The sequence below is a fragment of the Cucurbita moschata genome, unplaced genomic scaffold (assembly GCF_002738365.1).
Source record: "Cucurbita moschata cultivar Rifu unplaced genomic scaffold, Cmos_1.0 Cmo_Scf00042, whole genome shotgun sequence".
NCBI classification, from domain to species: domain Eukaryota; kingdom Viridiplantae; phylum Streptophyta; class Magnoliopsida; order Cucurbitales; family Cucurbitaceae; genus Cucurbita; species Cucurbita moschata.
In genome coordinates, this window is record NW_019268558.1 from 777905 (window position 1) to 794963 (window position 17059).

Here is a 17059-nt window from a genome sequence, read left to right on the forward strand (position 1 = left end):
GTCTAGGAAAGCCACAACTCACACTTTGAGAACTTGACGTGCCATTAGTATAGTCTCATAACCAATAAAAATTTTTTTAGGTGATGCTCGAGATTCACCTCTATCTTACCACTAGAATAGTCAATTAAGACAATGAGGAAAATATGGAGAAAGTTTTCCAACACTAATTCATCTAACTCTATAAATACTCTAAAAACATTGGTTAGACCAAAAAAACATAACAATGAACTCGTCGTGCCTACAGCGACTCTTAGAAGGTCGTCTTCGATATGTCCTTTATTCTAATCCCAATTGTAGGAACATATCAATCATAGTCATAATTAGGTAGCAGGGTCATTTTGGAGCTCAACGAAGGTAGAAACAAGTCTGCCGCTTCAGCAGCCGATCACAAATTAGTCTTTTCCTCTTCCCCTTTGTCAATATCCTACTAGCCAAAACATCATTGCACCTGCTAATTTTCGACTTAGGTACGAAACTAAATGTGAAGTTACGACGAGTCTTTACTCTTCTTACTCTAGTTCCTCCAATCGTTGAAGTCCAAGAAAAGCAGGCTTAACTATAGAGATTCTATGATTAGGCTATCGAAAAGGAAGATGCATTTTATTATAAGTAGTAACTTTCATGTGTTTTAAGTCTTTCTTAATCATCCTATTCTCATGATCGCTTTCATTCGGATGTGGTCTTGGTTCATTCATGTACCCCTTCTTTATTCGGGTGTCATAAGGTCCCAATCAGACGAGTGAGAGAGTAGGGCCTCATTGTTAAGGTTTGAAATTATCATTTAAAGGAACTACTCATCTACGTGCATCTATATATGGGAATGAATGAATTATATCCCATAAATTTATGTCTCAAATTCCCTAATTGGTAGGTCCTCAAAATTGTAGGCTTATTGATTGACTAACAAAAATCACGTTCGCTCATACAAATCGAAAGATAAGTTCTCACATGTAAGAGTGCTTAACTTAGAATTAAGATCGAGTCATGATCATTCTGTAAATTATTAATTTTCTCAATTAATGAATTTATGAAGATATTAAATATTTTATAGTCCAATCTTATAAAATTTTTATTGTATAGGATACTTCTACTCATACATCTACACATGAAAGACTTAGATCAAATCATTTGTTACAATAACCAAGTAAGTCCCATCATTGATGTTACTAGGATAAGCCCATTAGACTTATGCATGTACTGTAGATCCTTTACGTTATTTTGTGAATATGATTCACACGTATGTGAACCACGAACTATCCAATATTACATTAATAATCACAATTTTTTTATATTAAATTGCAAGTAAAATAATCAAAATTATTATTAAAATTAAATTATTATTTACGAGGTTTTAGGGTATAAAATATCAATATGGACCACATAGATACATAATAGTTGGCAAGCACAAGGATACTCTCTCCGAGGTTAGCATATCATTATGAGACCTACTTGGGAGGTTGCCAATTATTTTCTAGTAGAGAAATTAAGTAATGGATCTAAAACTTTCCATAATGTACCCAACAAGACCAGTTAGTTGGAACTAGAAAGAGGTCATGCCTCACAGATCCTGATACGTGATTACGACACATACAATTGTAAAGAGCTAATCAACTCACTCAAATATCCCATACAAGATCCCATACTAAACCCCAAGGAGCACACACATTTTGAGAAATCGAGTGATGAGATGTCAACCGAGCTGAGAGCCTTGATCGGGCCAAACTTGAGAGGTTACTGAAGCTAGACTAAGTGAAACAATAAGCCCATATAGGATCTAAACATGAGATAATTTTGGGTTAGAGTGGTTAGGACCAACAAAGGCTTAGATAAGCCATCACATTTAGGGGCTATCCTCCATTAGCCTCGACAGCTACAAGTTAGGATTGATTTATAAGAGACCTATAAGTCTCCCATCTCATTGTTTTACATCGAGAAAAAATAATTATCGAGTTTTTTTTTTCAAATATCCCATGTCACTGCATAACGATTTCATGGATCAAGTGTTTCAAAAAGTAGTGTTACACTAATTCTATCTATACTCTCACTCATATAATACGGTAGAATAGGAAGATGGGTAGCCATGCCCATTTAATCTTGAGGCAAGAACAGGAATATTAAAATGACTTGTACATGACGAAACGACATATTAAAAAAATAGTTTTATATGATTTGTTTGATAGGTGGCGTACAAAAAGAGTTTAACAACTACGTAAAAAATCATTTTTGTGTTTAACGGATAACTCTAATTCTCTCACTTAAACCCACGTTTGATGTTTACTCCCACAATTTCAAGCCACCCAGCTCACAAATAGATGTACCCATCAATCCTTTTTTAATTTCTAAAGGTTCTTTTAAAGGTCATTCTTTGATCATTGTGGAAGCATAGTTGTGTAAGACTAACAATTAGAGATGTCCATTTACCTTGTTAGACTAAGATCCTTTAGAGATCGCCCGCCTCAAATGGGGTGGAGACACCCAAACTTAAACTTGTGTTTCAGAAATTGGGAGTCAAAAGAATGTTGATATTATCAATTGACAACTCCACCATTGGCGATTGGATGTTATCACTAGACATTTGGATTTTTCACTCTTTGATGACACCCAAATCTTCCTATCATCTTTCTACCCCCGACCATCAATATTTATCAACTCAATCACAAGCATGCACATTTTTTTTTTTTTTTTTCACTTGTTGAGTCATTTGCTTAAAGTACTTAGATAACTCTTTTTTCCTTTCTATAAATTGATTTAAAATCACAAAAATTAAAAATAAAATTTTATTATATATTAAAAAAAAGAAAATAGCTCCTAGTTGTCTTCATATTTATATTTATTTTATATTAAAATTTTAAAAATAACATATTTTATTTTCTTCATATATTTATTATATTTTTTCATATTTTTATCTACTAAAAAATAAACTTTACCCATAAATCAGGTAACTACCAACTTGGCATCATTCTTTTAGATTACGGCCGTTTTTGTAATTAGTAGTTGTTAGTGGCCATTTTGTATATTTTTTGAACTGTCTCAGTTGCTTTCAAATGTTGAGTGAAGCTAAATTTATGACATATAATAGCGCCTCCAACCCCCTAAGAAACATCTGGAAACATGAGATCATCTGCTACATAACAATTCCATGAACCAATTTGCATTCAATTACACCAATAAAACCATAGTCATCTCGTGTACAACTTTGGTAGAGGGCGGACTAAGCTCGCATAAATATTCACTTCAGAATCCAAACCAAGAGAAAATGCATAAAAAATGAAAAACACACGGCCACTGACCAGAAAATGGGGCAGGGCTTGCATATGTAGTTAGTCCATCTCATCTGTTACCCATATGGGCACTCAGATCACCCTCGGCCTCTGCCTCCAACTATATCAAAAAAAAACACAAGAGCATGGCATAACTGTTTGTATCTACTCTCAACTTCCACACAAGGCAGACGGTAAAAACAGAATTCTTATGCAATGGCAAGCTAAAACAACAAATTTATGTTCCATAAATAATAATGATTCAGTTGAATTTACCTCTGTTGGCACCCGGTTTTCCACCAGGGCCACCCTTTCCACGTCCTCCAGAAGCAGCTTTAGCACCATCATCAAAGCCTCGCCCCATTCCTTTTGCTGGTCTTCCACCAGGACCATCCTCGCGCCCTCTTCCTCTTCCACGTCCCACACCTGGAGGTTTCCTATCTGAAAATTCAGTGACCAAGCATCAGTTTCCTTAATACAAAAGCTATAACTTGTCAAAATCAAGGGCAAAAGAGAATTGAATCTTAATCTTAATGGCGTTGTTTATTTAGACTCATTTGATGTGTACGGATTATCAAGAGAAAAATACATCGAAACGTCAGCAAATGTCTTTGGTGTTTTATGGAGTGTTATCAAATGTCCATCTTTTAGTACATGGATTTTGTCAAAAAATTTAGTAAGGCCAGATGAATAATCAATGAAATTTATTTTACAGTTCCCTATAAGCAAAATATATTTTACTCCAATTGATTATATCATAAAATGCTTTGACACCATACCTGCACGAGTTTTGGTTTCTTCCTGTACTTTATCAATAACCTGGGAAACAATACAAAATTAGTGAATGAGAATGTTTTACGTGTGCATGTGTATGGATGAGGAAGATATTTGAGCTAGCAAATATTGCAACAGTTTGCACAAAAACTTTGCTATGGTTATGACAAGTAAAATGATGGGAATGATAACTTCTATAATCAGAAAAAGAACAGTTTTAACAAGTAACTGAATTGGTGGATGACGAAGGGTAAAATCAAATAAAAAAGTTAAAAATTATCACAAATTGGAGTACACCCCCTTCCATTTTGAAAATAGGTGGATGCCTCATCATTGTATACTTTTCTACCTTCATTGGAATATTGGTGAATTAACACCCCTCTTTGAGGATGGCTGGTCCCTGGTTTTATGAAAAAACTTAAAGGTCTAAAGGTTATTCTAAAGGATAAGAATCATGACACTTACGGCTGTTTAACAGCCGAAAAAAAACCAAGTTGTATCTGAGATTTCCATTATTGACAGTATGGAGGAGTCAGGTGAAATGCTCCCTAACTACAAAATCCAAAGGATTTCTATGAAAGGACAGTTGCACTATTTCACCGCCAAAAAGGAGACTTTGAAAGATGGTGATATTAACTCTATTTCATTCACCGTATCATGGATTCAAAAAGAAGAAAAAGTACTATAACAGAGTATCTTTCTGAACAGAACCGAAGCTGCCTAACAGATGGTGAAATTGAACAAATAATTATTTCATTGAAAAAACAATTGGAAGCTGCACAGGCAATCGTTCCCTCCCTCAACTTACTCAATGGGTACCCTATTTTAGCTACACATGCATCCCAATTGGAAGCAGACTTCACTGAGGAAGAAATAAAACATGCTGTTTTTTATTTGGGCACTAACAAATCTCCCGATCCCAATGGTTTTACTGCTGAATTATTTTTTTAACAAATTGAACATCCTTAAAGGTGACGTCATGAGGTGTGTTCCAAGACATTTTAAGGATGGAATTAACAATGCCTCCTTAAATGAGATCGTCATTTGTCTCATCCCTAAGAGAGTGGACTCACCTACAGTCAATGACAATAGACCAACCGGACTTACTTTAGCCTTTACAAGGTATTCTCATTTCTAAAGTTCCCTCTGAAAGACTTGGGAAGAACCCGCAATTAAAAACTATCAATCAGCTTTTACTTTAGTTCGCCAAAATCTTGATGCATCATACATTGCTAATGAGCTAGTGGATGAATGAAAAGAAATAAAAAATAAATGTTATCACATCAAGCTCTATAATGTCTTTTTTTTTTTTTTTTTAACAATAAACAAAATTGTTCATTGAAAAAATTAAGAGAGACTAAGGTTCAAATGATACAAGCTCCATAAAGGAGTGAAAAGAGAAATAATAATAATAATAAATAAATAAATAAAAACAAGAAATAAAAGAAACCAAGAAACAATTACGTGCGAACAAAGTATTACAATATCAACAGATATCTTGTAATGAGAAGAGCTTCGGATAAAGTGTATCTGACTCATAAAGAGCAAATATATCAAAGGGAGGAAGATTAACTCTCGTCCAAGCCATTCTATCCAACCTTCCTATTTACTACCACACCCTTCGAAAATTTCCCACAAAGGTTGCTAAATTGATTGAACTATTCAGGAATTTCTTTTGGGAAAGGCTCCACTGGTGAACCACAAACAATTAAATGGGAAACAGTTCTTCTCCTCATTGAAAAAGCGGTTTGGGCCTCCATTATATCAAAGATAAAGCCGTGCTCTCTAGCCAAGTGGCTTTGGCACTACAAAAAGGAGAAACATTAATTCATGGCTATATTTGGTCCACAGTGGGAAATGGGTTATCCATTGGTTTTTGGAATGATTCCTGGTTGTGTAATAGACCTTGGATCTTTATTTTCCCAAGCTCTTTGGGGTTACTAATAAGAAGACAGTTTCAGTCAAAGATATGTGGCATGAATATATAGCTCTTTGGGGCTAGGATTTCAGAAGATTATTGAAGGATGATTCAATCACATAATGGGCTAACCTAAGCCTCCTCTTCTCCAACTTTAGTTTGAGTTTTGATGGTGATGATTGAGTTCGACCACACAAGGCTAATGATGATTTTTCTGTCAAATCCTTGCTTAAAATTAAAACCCTTGACCTCTCAGCTGTTAGTTCCTCCCATCTTTTTACAAAGTGATTCGGCATGATGAATACCCAAAGAAGGTAAAATTCTTCACTTGGGAGCTATCACACAAGGGTATAAACACTCATGATAGCCTTTAGAGGCATCTTCCTTACATGGCCATCTCTCCTAGTCGCAGTGCATCCTTAGCATGAGCAGTATGGAAAATCAATCACTTATTTAATCACTACTCTTTGCTCAAAGCTTCAGAATTGACATTCAACTTATATTTGACTGGTTGGTGGTGCTCTCCAATGGCCCTTACTCTCTCCTCAACATCCTCTTTTTGGGCCATCCCTTCAAGGATAAGGAGTTTCTTTGGAAGACTTTTGTTTTCCTTTTAGTGGTTGGTTAGAAACAATAGGACCTTCAGTAAAAAGAAAAACGATTACTTGGCTTTCTTTGGTAGTGTTGTTTACCTTACTATTACTTGGTGTAAGTTGAACTCTATGTTTTACTCTAGCTTTTCTATACTTTTGACCCATTTGAGAAGTCTTGTGTAACTCTTTTGGTTTGGGGCTTTCTCACCCTCACTATTTGTAATCTCATACATCAATGAAATTGTTTCTAGCCACCAAAAAAATAATAATAACAATAATAAATAAATAATTGAACACAAAGTTGTAAAAGTAAAAGAAGAGAGGAAATAATATTAGAAACCAGAAATGAAAATGAGATGTGGCTGGCAAGCATTTGACAGAAATGGGCAAAGAACTAAATCTTAAGGCATATGGGTTTTTTGTTCTAAAAGCATAATATTAATTGGTCCTCCGAAACCTCAAAAGTCATAATTAAACGTTAAAAAATGGAAACAGCTTCCATGATTTACCTCATCAGGAACTCGCAAATACTTGATTGTATTACCACGGATATAACATTCAGGCATTCGCCAAAACCGGTCACCATCCTAAATTTGATAATTATAAAACTTAGTCAGTGCAAACAACCATCAAGAAAAAGAAAAAAAAACAAATGTAAAAGAGCGAAATTCATCCCTAAAATAAAACTGCATTTACTTTAGAAGTGCAGATGACTTCCCGGAGATGAATGTTCATCCACGTATCACAATTAACCAAATGGCCGTTGTACGTCTCACCATTTTTCAGTTCCACCAACTGTTCAACACAGAAATTACACATTCATAAAATACATTCACAAACAAATTCCTAAGATGAAAGTAATTGGCATAGCAGCCGCAATCGCACAGACAAAGCACAGCCTTATAAGTTACAACTAAAATGAATTCGCAAAGTGGCATTTTAGGCACGTGAAAATATTAATAATGATAATCATAATTGGAGCTCCGGGGAATGGAGGGTTCAAAACATATGGTGCCATCTCTCTCGATATAAAATTTGTAAAGTTCATTGACAATAAAATGTGAGTCTGTCTCTACCCGTATACTTAAAGATTCAAATAAGAAAATTGAAATGCGGCCCTTACCATTGGATGCCCTTGAGCAGTCTTTAGGAGCGAAAGTGGAAGCTGAGAAGTGGAAAAAAAATCTTTCAGAGTTCATCCGAAAAGAGAAAAGAACGAACAAAACAAATAACAACGAAGCATTTGAAGGAATCAATTCAATTGATCCGAGGCATTGAGTGAATAAATACACGCTCATAAGTTACAACCATCAAAATTTAGAAACGGTGTTCAAAACACGTGGACCAAAAAGAAAAACAAAACACATACCATCTTCAAGAATACGGAGCAGACTCGTAGAAGCAGAAACAACCTGTAGGGAAAGAAGAAAAAAGAACCCTAAAAGAATTTAAATCATCCGAATGATCCTACATTGGAATAAACAGAATCATATAATGGAACATTGACCGATAAACCAATGAAGTGAAAAGAGAAAAACAGAATCACAAACCTCCAGAGCCCCCGATCCGAAGAGAATCAACTTCTTGGAGTGCAGTAGAAAATTCTCGAATGGTTTCAGAAGTGCCCGCGATGGGCGTTTGGGCAGGATTCGAAGGAAGAACTTTGAAAATAGGTTTAAATCTAATGTCCCGGTACAGTCAATAATGTTCTCGGCTTCGAAGACAACCGAACCAATTTAAAACCGAAGAAAACCGATCTACAAACAATTCGATCGGTTCGGTTCTTCCGATTTGGGCTTTTATTGGGCCGACGGCGGCGGCGGCTTAGACAATAATGGCCGGAGTAATCAACATTTTTATTTTATTATTATTTATTAACATTTCTAGATACCGATATTTTTATTAACATCTATTTCGAAAATGAATGGATTTATAGGTAAAATTCAATTATTTAAATTAATCTCAATTTTTTTTTTTCTCAAATAATCTAATTATGAAAATAGTGGGCAACTTATTTAATCAATTATTTTATTAACAAAAAGTTATATTATAATAATTTTTGTTTTTCATATGTTTTTTAAATAAAATTAAAATTTATATTTAACTTGTTTAGCTATATAAACTTAGTGGTTAGTTGTTTATTATTTAATTGATTAAAATATAATTTTGTAGGTTATATAAATTATTCGCATTGTTTTCATTTTCTTTGATTTTTTGTGGCGTGAGCGTGATAGCCCATAATCAGCCCCAGTAAGTACATTAACAAACCCATTTAGTAGGTCTATTTGCATGTATGGAGATCGTAAAGAATACTATGCATTCAATTCTAACTAGAAAGAAAAAAAAAAGAGTATAATGAATAATCATAAAAAAATTAAGTCCCACCAGCGATGACCCATGTTATTCATACATAACGTATCTCATGAGACTAACAACCATTTCTACAACCTCTTGATCTTACGTGACAAATGTAACACATGTCTTGCATATACATATAAAATGTCATGACTAAACTTTCAAAGTTAAAACCATGTATCGTGACATGGACTGATAGACCGACAAAAATGAAAAGTACGATAAAATTTTATATCAATCTTAAAAAAAAATATATATTTAAAAAATTAAAACAAAAAAACTTTACGAATCGAAGTATTGTTCAAAAGTTTATTATAAAATGAGGACCAAGAAACCAAATACAAAATAGTGGACAACCCAAGTACATAAATGTTGGAACTTAGGCTAAAAAGACACCTAATTAATTACTTAATTTTTATTATTTTATTTACCATTTAATATTATCATGGTAAGAAAATTTTAGGTCATTAATGTAATCTTCAAAAGTGTGCGGTTGACATACAAAGGACAGTAATAATGACACCAATATAAAAATAATAAAAAAAAATTTGCGAGTCGTTGATAGACCCAAAGCCTACCTGCAAGGAAAAACAGAGAGAATAAGCAAGAGGGAGAACGAGAGAAAGAGAGAGGAAGCTCGATAACTTCTCCAGCAAGATGAATCCCACATATCTAATGTCGAAATGTCCATCTCACGCTGGAAAAGGGATCATTAACTACTACACGTACGTAAAGGGTAAGCTTTCGCACCTTAGACGTGTTGTTCGTCGTCGAAAAGGAGAATTGGTTTTTTTAAGTTTAGAACCTCACGGATCTGTTCATTTTAGGGTATTACAAACCATAATATGTGGGAGGTGAAGAGGAAGGATAAACGACGAAGAACTGAAGGAAAACGGCGAGAAACTAACGTCAAAGATGGTTTCAGGAAGAGAGAGAAAGTTGTCAGAGATCTTTGAGTGAACTGGGTAAGAAAGTGACTTAGCTCCAGAGTCGCATATGTTGAAACTCATTTCGAAACTAAAACTTCTAAGGTTATGGCCCGGGGTCCTATTTGGCCCTCTTTGCACTTGTCTTCAATACTTGTGTCGCCTTGTTCTCTTGACTCTTGCTATGCTTCAACTTTGCTTGAATGAACATTTTTGGTGTGTTGGTTGCCGTAATGCCCTCCTCCATCGCATAATGGCACTTCTCAATCTTGACTCTCATGTGGACGGATAGGCGCTACTTGATGATCTCCCCTTATCTATCTTGCGTGTGGGGTCACAACCTAATCTCCCCTTATCTGTCTTGCATGTGGGGTCACAACCAACCTTCTCTCAATTTTTTAAATGAATACAGTAAGATGCACGCTACTTATGGGCTATTCCACTATCGGACCTTCTCTCGATCTTTGAGACTCATAGCATAAACATGAAAAAACACAACTTACCCAATAGTTGTAGGCTATCCTTCCAGGGACCTAACTTCACCGACTTTTTGGACTCGACCATGGACTCGCCACATAAACCATGGAAAAATCTAACATCTACATTCTCTCATCATGGCCACATCCCTTTACGGTGGCAATGTGGGCTTGTATACCACAACATTCCCTTGTCATGACCACAACCCTTTTCGGAGGCAAGTTCTAGAAGCTTGTAACTCGGTCTCGTGTTGGCATTACACTTGAGCCAACTTCTCAATTGGCCACCTTCATATGGCAAACACTGTACTAACACTTCTTTGGTATTACTACAGCTTTGATCACTATATCACTCGTGTCCAGTCTGATTCTCTTTTCTTGAGCAAATGCTAGTCTCGACACTCTTATGAAGCCATCAACATTAGAGACTAGGAGATGACTCAAGGGACACATGTGCACTTGCTTCTTGAAGCACTTCTTTGAAGTGAGCAACCAATTCTCTAAGGCTCTCCCCCACTTAACTCATCTTGTAGTGACTTTGTCCACCCATATGGATTGCATTGTGCACATTTAGCACTTGACGGGCGCACGTCTGATCTGACCCTGGCTTCTTTGCTTGCAACCATTGACATTATTTCTCTGATACGGATGACTCTTTCAAAGGCACCAACCCGATATGCTTCTGATTCACTGTTTGTCCATTTAAACTGTAACAGCCCAAATAAACAAATAAAAATTATTATTATGTAAAAAAAAAAAATAATAAATAAATAAATAAATAATAAAGAAGTAACTAAAAACAATTATTCCCTCATCTCACCCTATTAACGGTAGTCACTTTCTCCAATAATCTTCCTCAAGACATCTCACAATTCGAAACAGAAATGAAAAATGTCACATCTAAGAAAACAGAAATGCCTCATATCAAATTTATAGGAGATAGGTTTATAGAGATGATCAATATTTACGTGTGAGAGAGATTTGAGATTTTTGGGTAAGTTATATCTCAGATCTCCTTTTCTTTTCTCCAATTATTTAGTTTTATTTAGTAATTTACCTGTTAGAAAGATAGGTCAGGATCAATAGAAGAAACAAAATAGAATCGATTAAATTGTCCAAAAGTAATTAGTAACCTAATTGAAAAATTGAAAAGGTAACAAACAAAAAATAAAAAAGAAGGGATTAAACAAATTTAACGTATCAGAATTTTTTCTCTCCTGCAAAAACAAACACAAAAAGGTTCTGATTAAGTTTAGATATTTTGCTTGAAAGAGATATTGCATTCGGAGAGGTTAATAGTTATTGCATTCGGAGCGGTTAATAGTATTCCTTTTATTTTATTTTATTTAATGATATCAAAAGCCATCCTCAAACAGAGAGATAATTAAAAGAAGGGAAACATAGTAAGAGAAGATTGTGAATATAATTGAAATTATCTGGAAAATGTTAGGGGTATTAAGCACCGTAAGAGAAAATAGAATATTTGAAAAATTTTAATAAGTATTAAATGGTTTGTATGAAAATAATACTATAACAAACATATATAAATATTTTAAGACCTAACTCAGGCAAAGACTCTAACATTTGCATGAAGTATAACACATGGGTCAACATAAATTAGAGAAACAATTTTGTAGAAATTCAAACTTGAAACTGATGTCATAGGCTCACATAGGTTGACTTGGATTTCAATGAACTTTCATTAAGGATAACGACAAAACATCAGTCTAAGCTAACCAGGTAAGTGACCTTACTATCGGCATGGTTATATTTGATGTTGACACGTGCCTTATGGTTCTGCACATGTCATATATATTGATATGTGTGAATTGTCTGTGGATCGATATGCTTCCTATATATTATGTATATGTTATAATATGTGAATTGTATGATAATAATTATGGTACGATGTGTTCAAGGATATGTTTGAGATAGGATACAAGAAGGATGAACAAAATGAAATGTAACGATAGGAGTAAAATACGTTCATGAAACGTTAAGGTTAGGTTACATACTAGAGTGATATGAATAAGAGAGATTGATGGAAGAATACGGATAGGTTACGGGTAGAGAGGGATAGGTTTGTGATAGATTGATAGAACGATAACGTTAGGTTAAGTTCTTGTGATGATATGACTAAGGTACGTTCACATAATGATATGTCTGTGATAGTATAAGAACGTTAAGGCTATGATAAGCTAGAGAACGATATGACTACGAAGTGTTTACGTTATGATTTGTTTATGATATGATACATTGTGATGCAATATGTCATGGTATGATGTGTATATGATGAAATGTTATGTTAAAAGCATAGAACGTTATGTTAGATCTATTAAATTGTGTGTATACAGCATGATATGAATGACATGAAATTACGATAAATGGCATGAAAATTAAGCCCCGTTAGAATTATGTATGATTTGAGAACTGAAGAATGAGAAACGATATGACATGTGATGAACGATATCTGAAACGATATGAAAAATGATATGATATGTACATAATGCTAACGGGGTTGTATTAAAGGATAATGAAAATGGAAAAGTTTTGGGACCTCATGCATTATGTATGCTCATGCATTTGGGGGATACCCCTATCCCATCACGAGGGTACGGACGCATACATCCAATGGCAAGACAACGATCGTTATGCTTTACATAGTGCTGCCGTGATGGTTACTAGTTCTAGTGGGTGTCCGGCCTAAGGGGCTCCCAGAGTATGCCCACCGAATAAGGAAAGTGGCCAAGCGGTGTGCGAACTAGCTGGTGAGTATATGGTACACGTCCAAGATTACCCGTTAGGACAGCACCGTAGGGAAAATGGAATGAAAGATAGGTCCCATCATCTCATTGCATGTGATTGTTGCATTTAACCCCAATAGTGGGGTCAGTTACTGAGTATTCTTTAAATACTCAACCCATGTGCTATTACATTTTTCAAGTTAAGGCAAGACATTGTTGCTGTACGGCCAACGACGGCATCGCAACTCGAGACTATGGCACATGCATAGGATAGTGGTATTTATTTTCTTAGACTTAGGCTAGAATAGGATGTTTTTAACTTAAACTCTTATTCATTTTATTTATTCTTTTGTTGTGTCATTTTAAAGATGTTTTCGAAACACGTAAGTCCATGGCTGTGTTTTAAGATAAATGTTATGTTTTATGGAATTTAAATGAAGTCTTCCACATTCAATGTTTATGGCACGTATACAATAGCGACCTTAAATTAAGTAGAAAATTTTGGGTCGTTACATAAACTCTCAAGCCCTTGGCAAATGAGCTTGGTTCATGCTTCACTGATGAATAAGAGTTTTCCTCAAGTGCTTTGACCCCAAAGCAATTCTTGATTCTGACTCACAGATGTCCTGCCCAAATAGACACTCGTGACACACTTGCAAAGTCTTCATTTAGCTCTCGGGTTCTCTATCTTGTATAAAAAGACACACAAAGTGTGGCTCTGATGCTAATTGTCATGGTCCTACTTTTTTAATTGTGTGACATCGTGATCTTGACATGCTTACGACAAGCCTTGAGGAAGAACTCAAGCGCCATTCACATTTTTTCCTAATTTTGGGGGTTCGTTGGACCTTAGGTGAGGTTTGCCTTCGCCAACCGAACACAACTTGTGCAGGATCCAAGTTTGTTTGACCACACACATCGCTTGTGCATGCATGTTCAATTATCAACAACCCTAACCGATTTGCCTCTACACTAGGCCAAGTCATCCAACTCAACCTTACCTCTACTCTAGGCCAAGAACTCTAATAAGCAATGTCATATCTCACCATCCTCTAGGTTGTCTTTGAACGACCATGCATTGTGAGGCTGTCCCATGTCTAAGGGCAACTCGACCATCTCGGCTTGCTTGGACATATCAATTGAAATTGATTCACGTGCATTCATTTCATTGAGGCATTTCGAACATCCTTTCATCTAGGTTCTATCAAAGCATTGGACCATCCATTGTCCATGTTAAATCATTTATGAAATCCATTCCAAATAGCGGGGGCATAACAAACCTCCGACACATGCGTTGGGATGTAATGTCAGCATACTCGTGCTATCCGACACTTTCCTTAAAAGACCCTTTTCAAAGGAAAATGCCTAAGATGCTTGTCCTACAATGCTCACCCACCCTGTGATACAATATGTCCCATAGAGTATTTCGATTAGGTCACAGGGCCAAGAAGTGGTGGGGAGCTGACACCATGCCTCCCCTTGTAGTATATTTTGAGGCATTTCCAATCTTTCTCAAGTATAGTCATTTTGGCAAGCGGTCATACGACCTCGTGCATCGTCCATTGAGTATCCGATTGACACCAAATTTAGTGAGATTTCATCTTTCATATAGACAAACTTAACTCTAGAACCACATGTCGAAACTCATATAAAAACCTGGACTTTTGTTATGGCCCAGAGCCTTACTTGACCCTCTTTAAGCTTGTCTTCGACACTCTGTCACCTCGTTCTTTTGAACTTTGCATATGTGTAATAGCCCAAAAATAAATAAAGAAAAAAACGAATAAAAGTAGTTAAAATTATAATAATAAAAAAAAATGAATGAATTAATTATAAAAAATAAAAAATAAAAAAATAAACCTTTCCCCCCTCTCATCCCTCCCCACAATTATCTCTCCTCTACCCATCTAGACTTGCAAAAAAAAAAAAAAAACAGAAAACCTGCACAAAAAAAGACGGAAACAGAAAACAACCATGGTTAGATTTGAGAAGAAGTAAAATGGGCTTTGAAGAGATTGAAGATTCAGAGATTTTGGTCAGTTATTACGGTAAAATTCTATCTCAGATTTCCTTTTCCTTTATAGTTACTGTTATAAGAAATTAATTTAGGATCAAATCTTCTTTCCTATCTTATCGTCTGTAATCTGTCTGTAATAATCTTGTTAGCATGGGAAGTTAGAGGAAATAAGATTAGAATCAATAAAATTTTACCTAGCAGATCCATAAATCTGTAAGATAATAACCAAATTAAAATTGGCCAATAATATCTGTTTACAGAATCAAAATAAATATAGAATTAGAGTAATATCTTATTTATAGATGTTTACAAAACTGAGAATCTATTTACCGGATGAGAATGAAAATAATTACCATGAGGGAGGAGGGAAGATTGAGGGAAGATTTGTTAAACAGAATTTAAAAATATAACCGGAGATATGAGAGGGCATGAAACTCCATTAAATTCTGTCTAACAGTAAATATCAGAATTTTAACAAGGTAAATTAGAGAAATAATTGTATAGAGTTCAAACTTGAAACTGATGTTATGGGCTCACATAGGTTGACTTGGATTTCAAAGGACGAAATCGAACTTTCAGTAAGGATATATACGTGACAACGACTTAAGCTAGCCAGGTAAGTGACACTACTATCGGCATGGTTATATTTAATGTTGACACGAGCCCTGTGGTTCTGAACGTGTCATATATATTGATATGTGTGAATTGTCTGTGGATCGATATGCTTCCTATATGTTATGTTATGTTATAATATGTGGTCTGTATGATAATAATTATGGTACGATGTGCTCAAGGATATGTTTGAGATAGGATACGAGAAGGATGCACAAAACGAAATGTAACGATAGGAGTAAGATACGTTCATGAAACGTTAGAGTTAGGTTACATACCGGAGTGCTATGAATAGGAGAGATTGATGAAAGAATACGGTTAGGTTATGGGTAGAAAGGGATAGGTTTGTGATAGATTGATAGAACGATAGCGTTATGGTATGTTCTTGTGACGATATGACTAAGGTACGTCACGTAATGTCTGTAATAGGTATAAGAACGTTAAGGCTATGTAAGTTAGAGAACGATATTACTATGAAGTGTTTACGTTATGACTTGGTTATGATATGATACATTGTATGCTAGATTATTGTGCTTAAGTACGAAATCATGTGAACGTGAATGTATGTTATTTATGCTGGTTAGTTGATGTGATATGAATGCATGTGACGATGTGTGGCCCTTGTACGATTATGGCTTGTTGTATGAGTATTGAAATGTAACTGAATGAATTGTATGACATGAAATACGGTAAATTGCATGATATATAACCTCGCTAGGAATATGTATGATATGTAACGAAATGAGAATGAGAATGACATGTAAGCATGAAAACGTGACACGGGGTTATGTTCATTAAATGATGACTGTAGGACTAGTGGGACCTCATGCATATTGTGTGATCATGCATTTGGGGGGATACCCCTATCCCATCACGAGGGTACGAACGCATACATCCAAATGGCAGGACAACGATCGTTATGCCCTGCATAGCTCTGTCGTGACGGTTTTAGTTTTAACGGGTCTCGGTGGGCCCCCAAAGCATGCCCACCGGCTAGGGACAGTGGCCCAGCCGTGTGCGAACTAGCTGGTGAGCCCATACTCGCACGTATGGGCTGCGTGTAGAGTATATGGTACACGTCCACGATTACCTGTTAGGATTACACCGTAGGAAAAACGAAACGAAACGAAAAAGAAACAAAACGAAACAAAATGAAATGAAACGAAACGAAAGATAGGTCCCATCATATTATTGCATGTGATTGTTGCATTTAACCCCAACAGTGGGGTCACTTACTTAGTATTTCTTTAAATACTCAAGCCATGTGCTACTACATTTTTCAGGTTAAGGCAAGGCACTCCTGTACGGCTGACGACGGCATTGCAACTCGAGATCATGGCACATGCATAAGATAGTGGCATTTATTTTCTTAGACTTAGGATAG

General features: G+C 35.6%; 1 protein-coding gene across 2 annotated transcripts; it reads right to left on the reverse strand.

Moving 5' to 3' along the window:
- Positions 1-3098: 3098 nt before the first annotated feature.
- On the reverse strand, positions 3099-8255 carry LOC111433469 (sm-like protein LSM4). Of its 2 annotated transcripts, XM_023070520.1 has the most exons (8): positions 8096-8254; positions 7915-7957; positions 7669-7710; positions 7242-7340; positions 7055-7132; positions 4040-4079; positions 3537-3701; positions 3108-3381 (listed from the first exon to the last, which is right to left on the reverse strand). In XM_023070520.1, the coding sequence occupies exons 2-8, from the start codon at positions 7915-7917 to the stop codon at positions 3359-3361; spliced, it is 450 nt and encodes a 149-aa protein (XP_022926288.1). In that variant the 5' UTR covers positions 7918-7957; positions 8096-8254; the 3' UTR covers positions 3108-3358. The 2 variants fall into 2 exon arrangements, with proteins under 2 accessions (XP_022926289.1, XP_022926288.1); XM_023070521.1 differs by lacking the exon at positions 7055-7132 and having other exon boundaries at positions 3099-3381; positions 8096-8255.
- Positions 8256-17059: the final 8804 nt, after the last annotated feature.

Bases quoted from the DNA above. Each gene is read 5' to 3' on its own strand.
- LOC111433469 (XM_023070520.1), bottom strand. The intron at 7,341-7,668 runs GTAAGGGCCGCA...TGTGTTGAACAG, and splicing joins CTGCTCAAGGGCATCCAATG to TTGGTGGAACTGAAAAATGG. The intron at 4,080-7,054 runs GTAAATCATGGA...ATTGTTTCCCAG, and splicing joins ATTTGCGAGTTCCTGATGAG to GTTATTGATAAAGTACAGGA.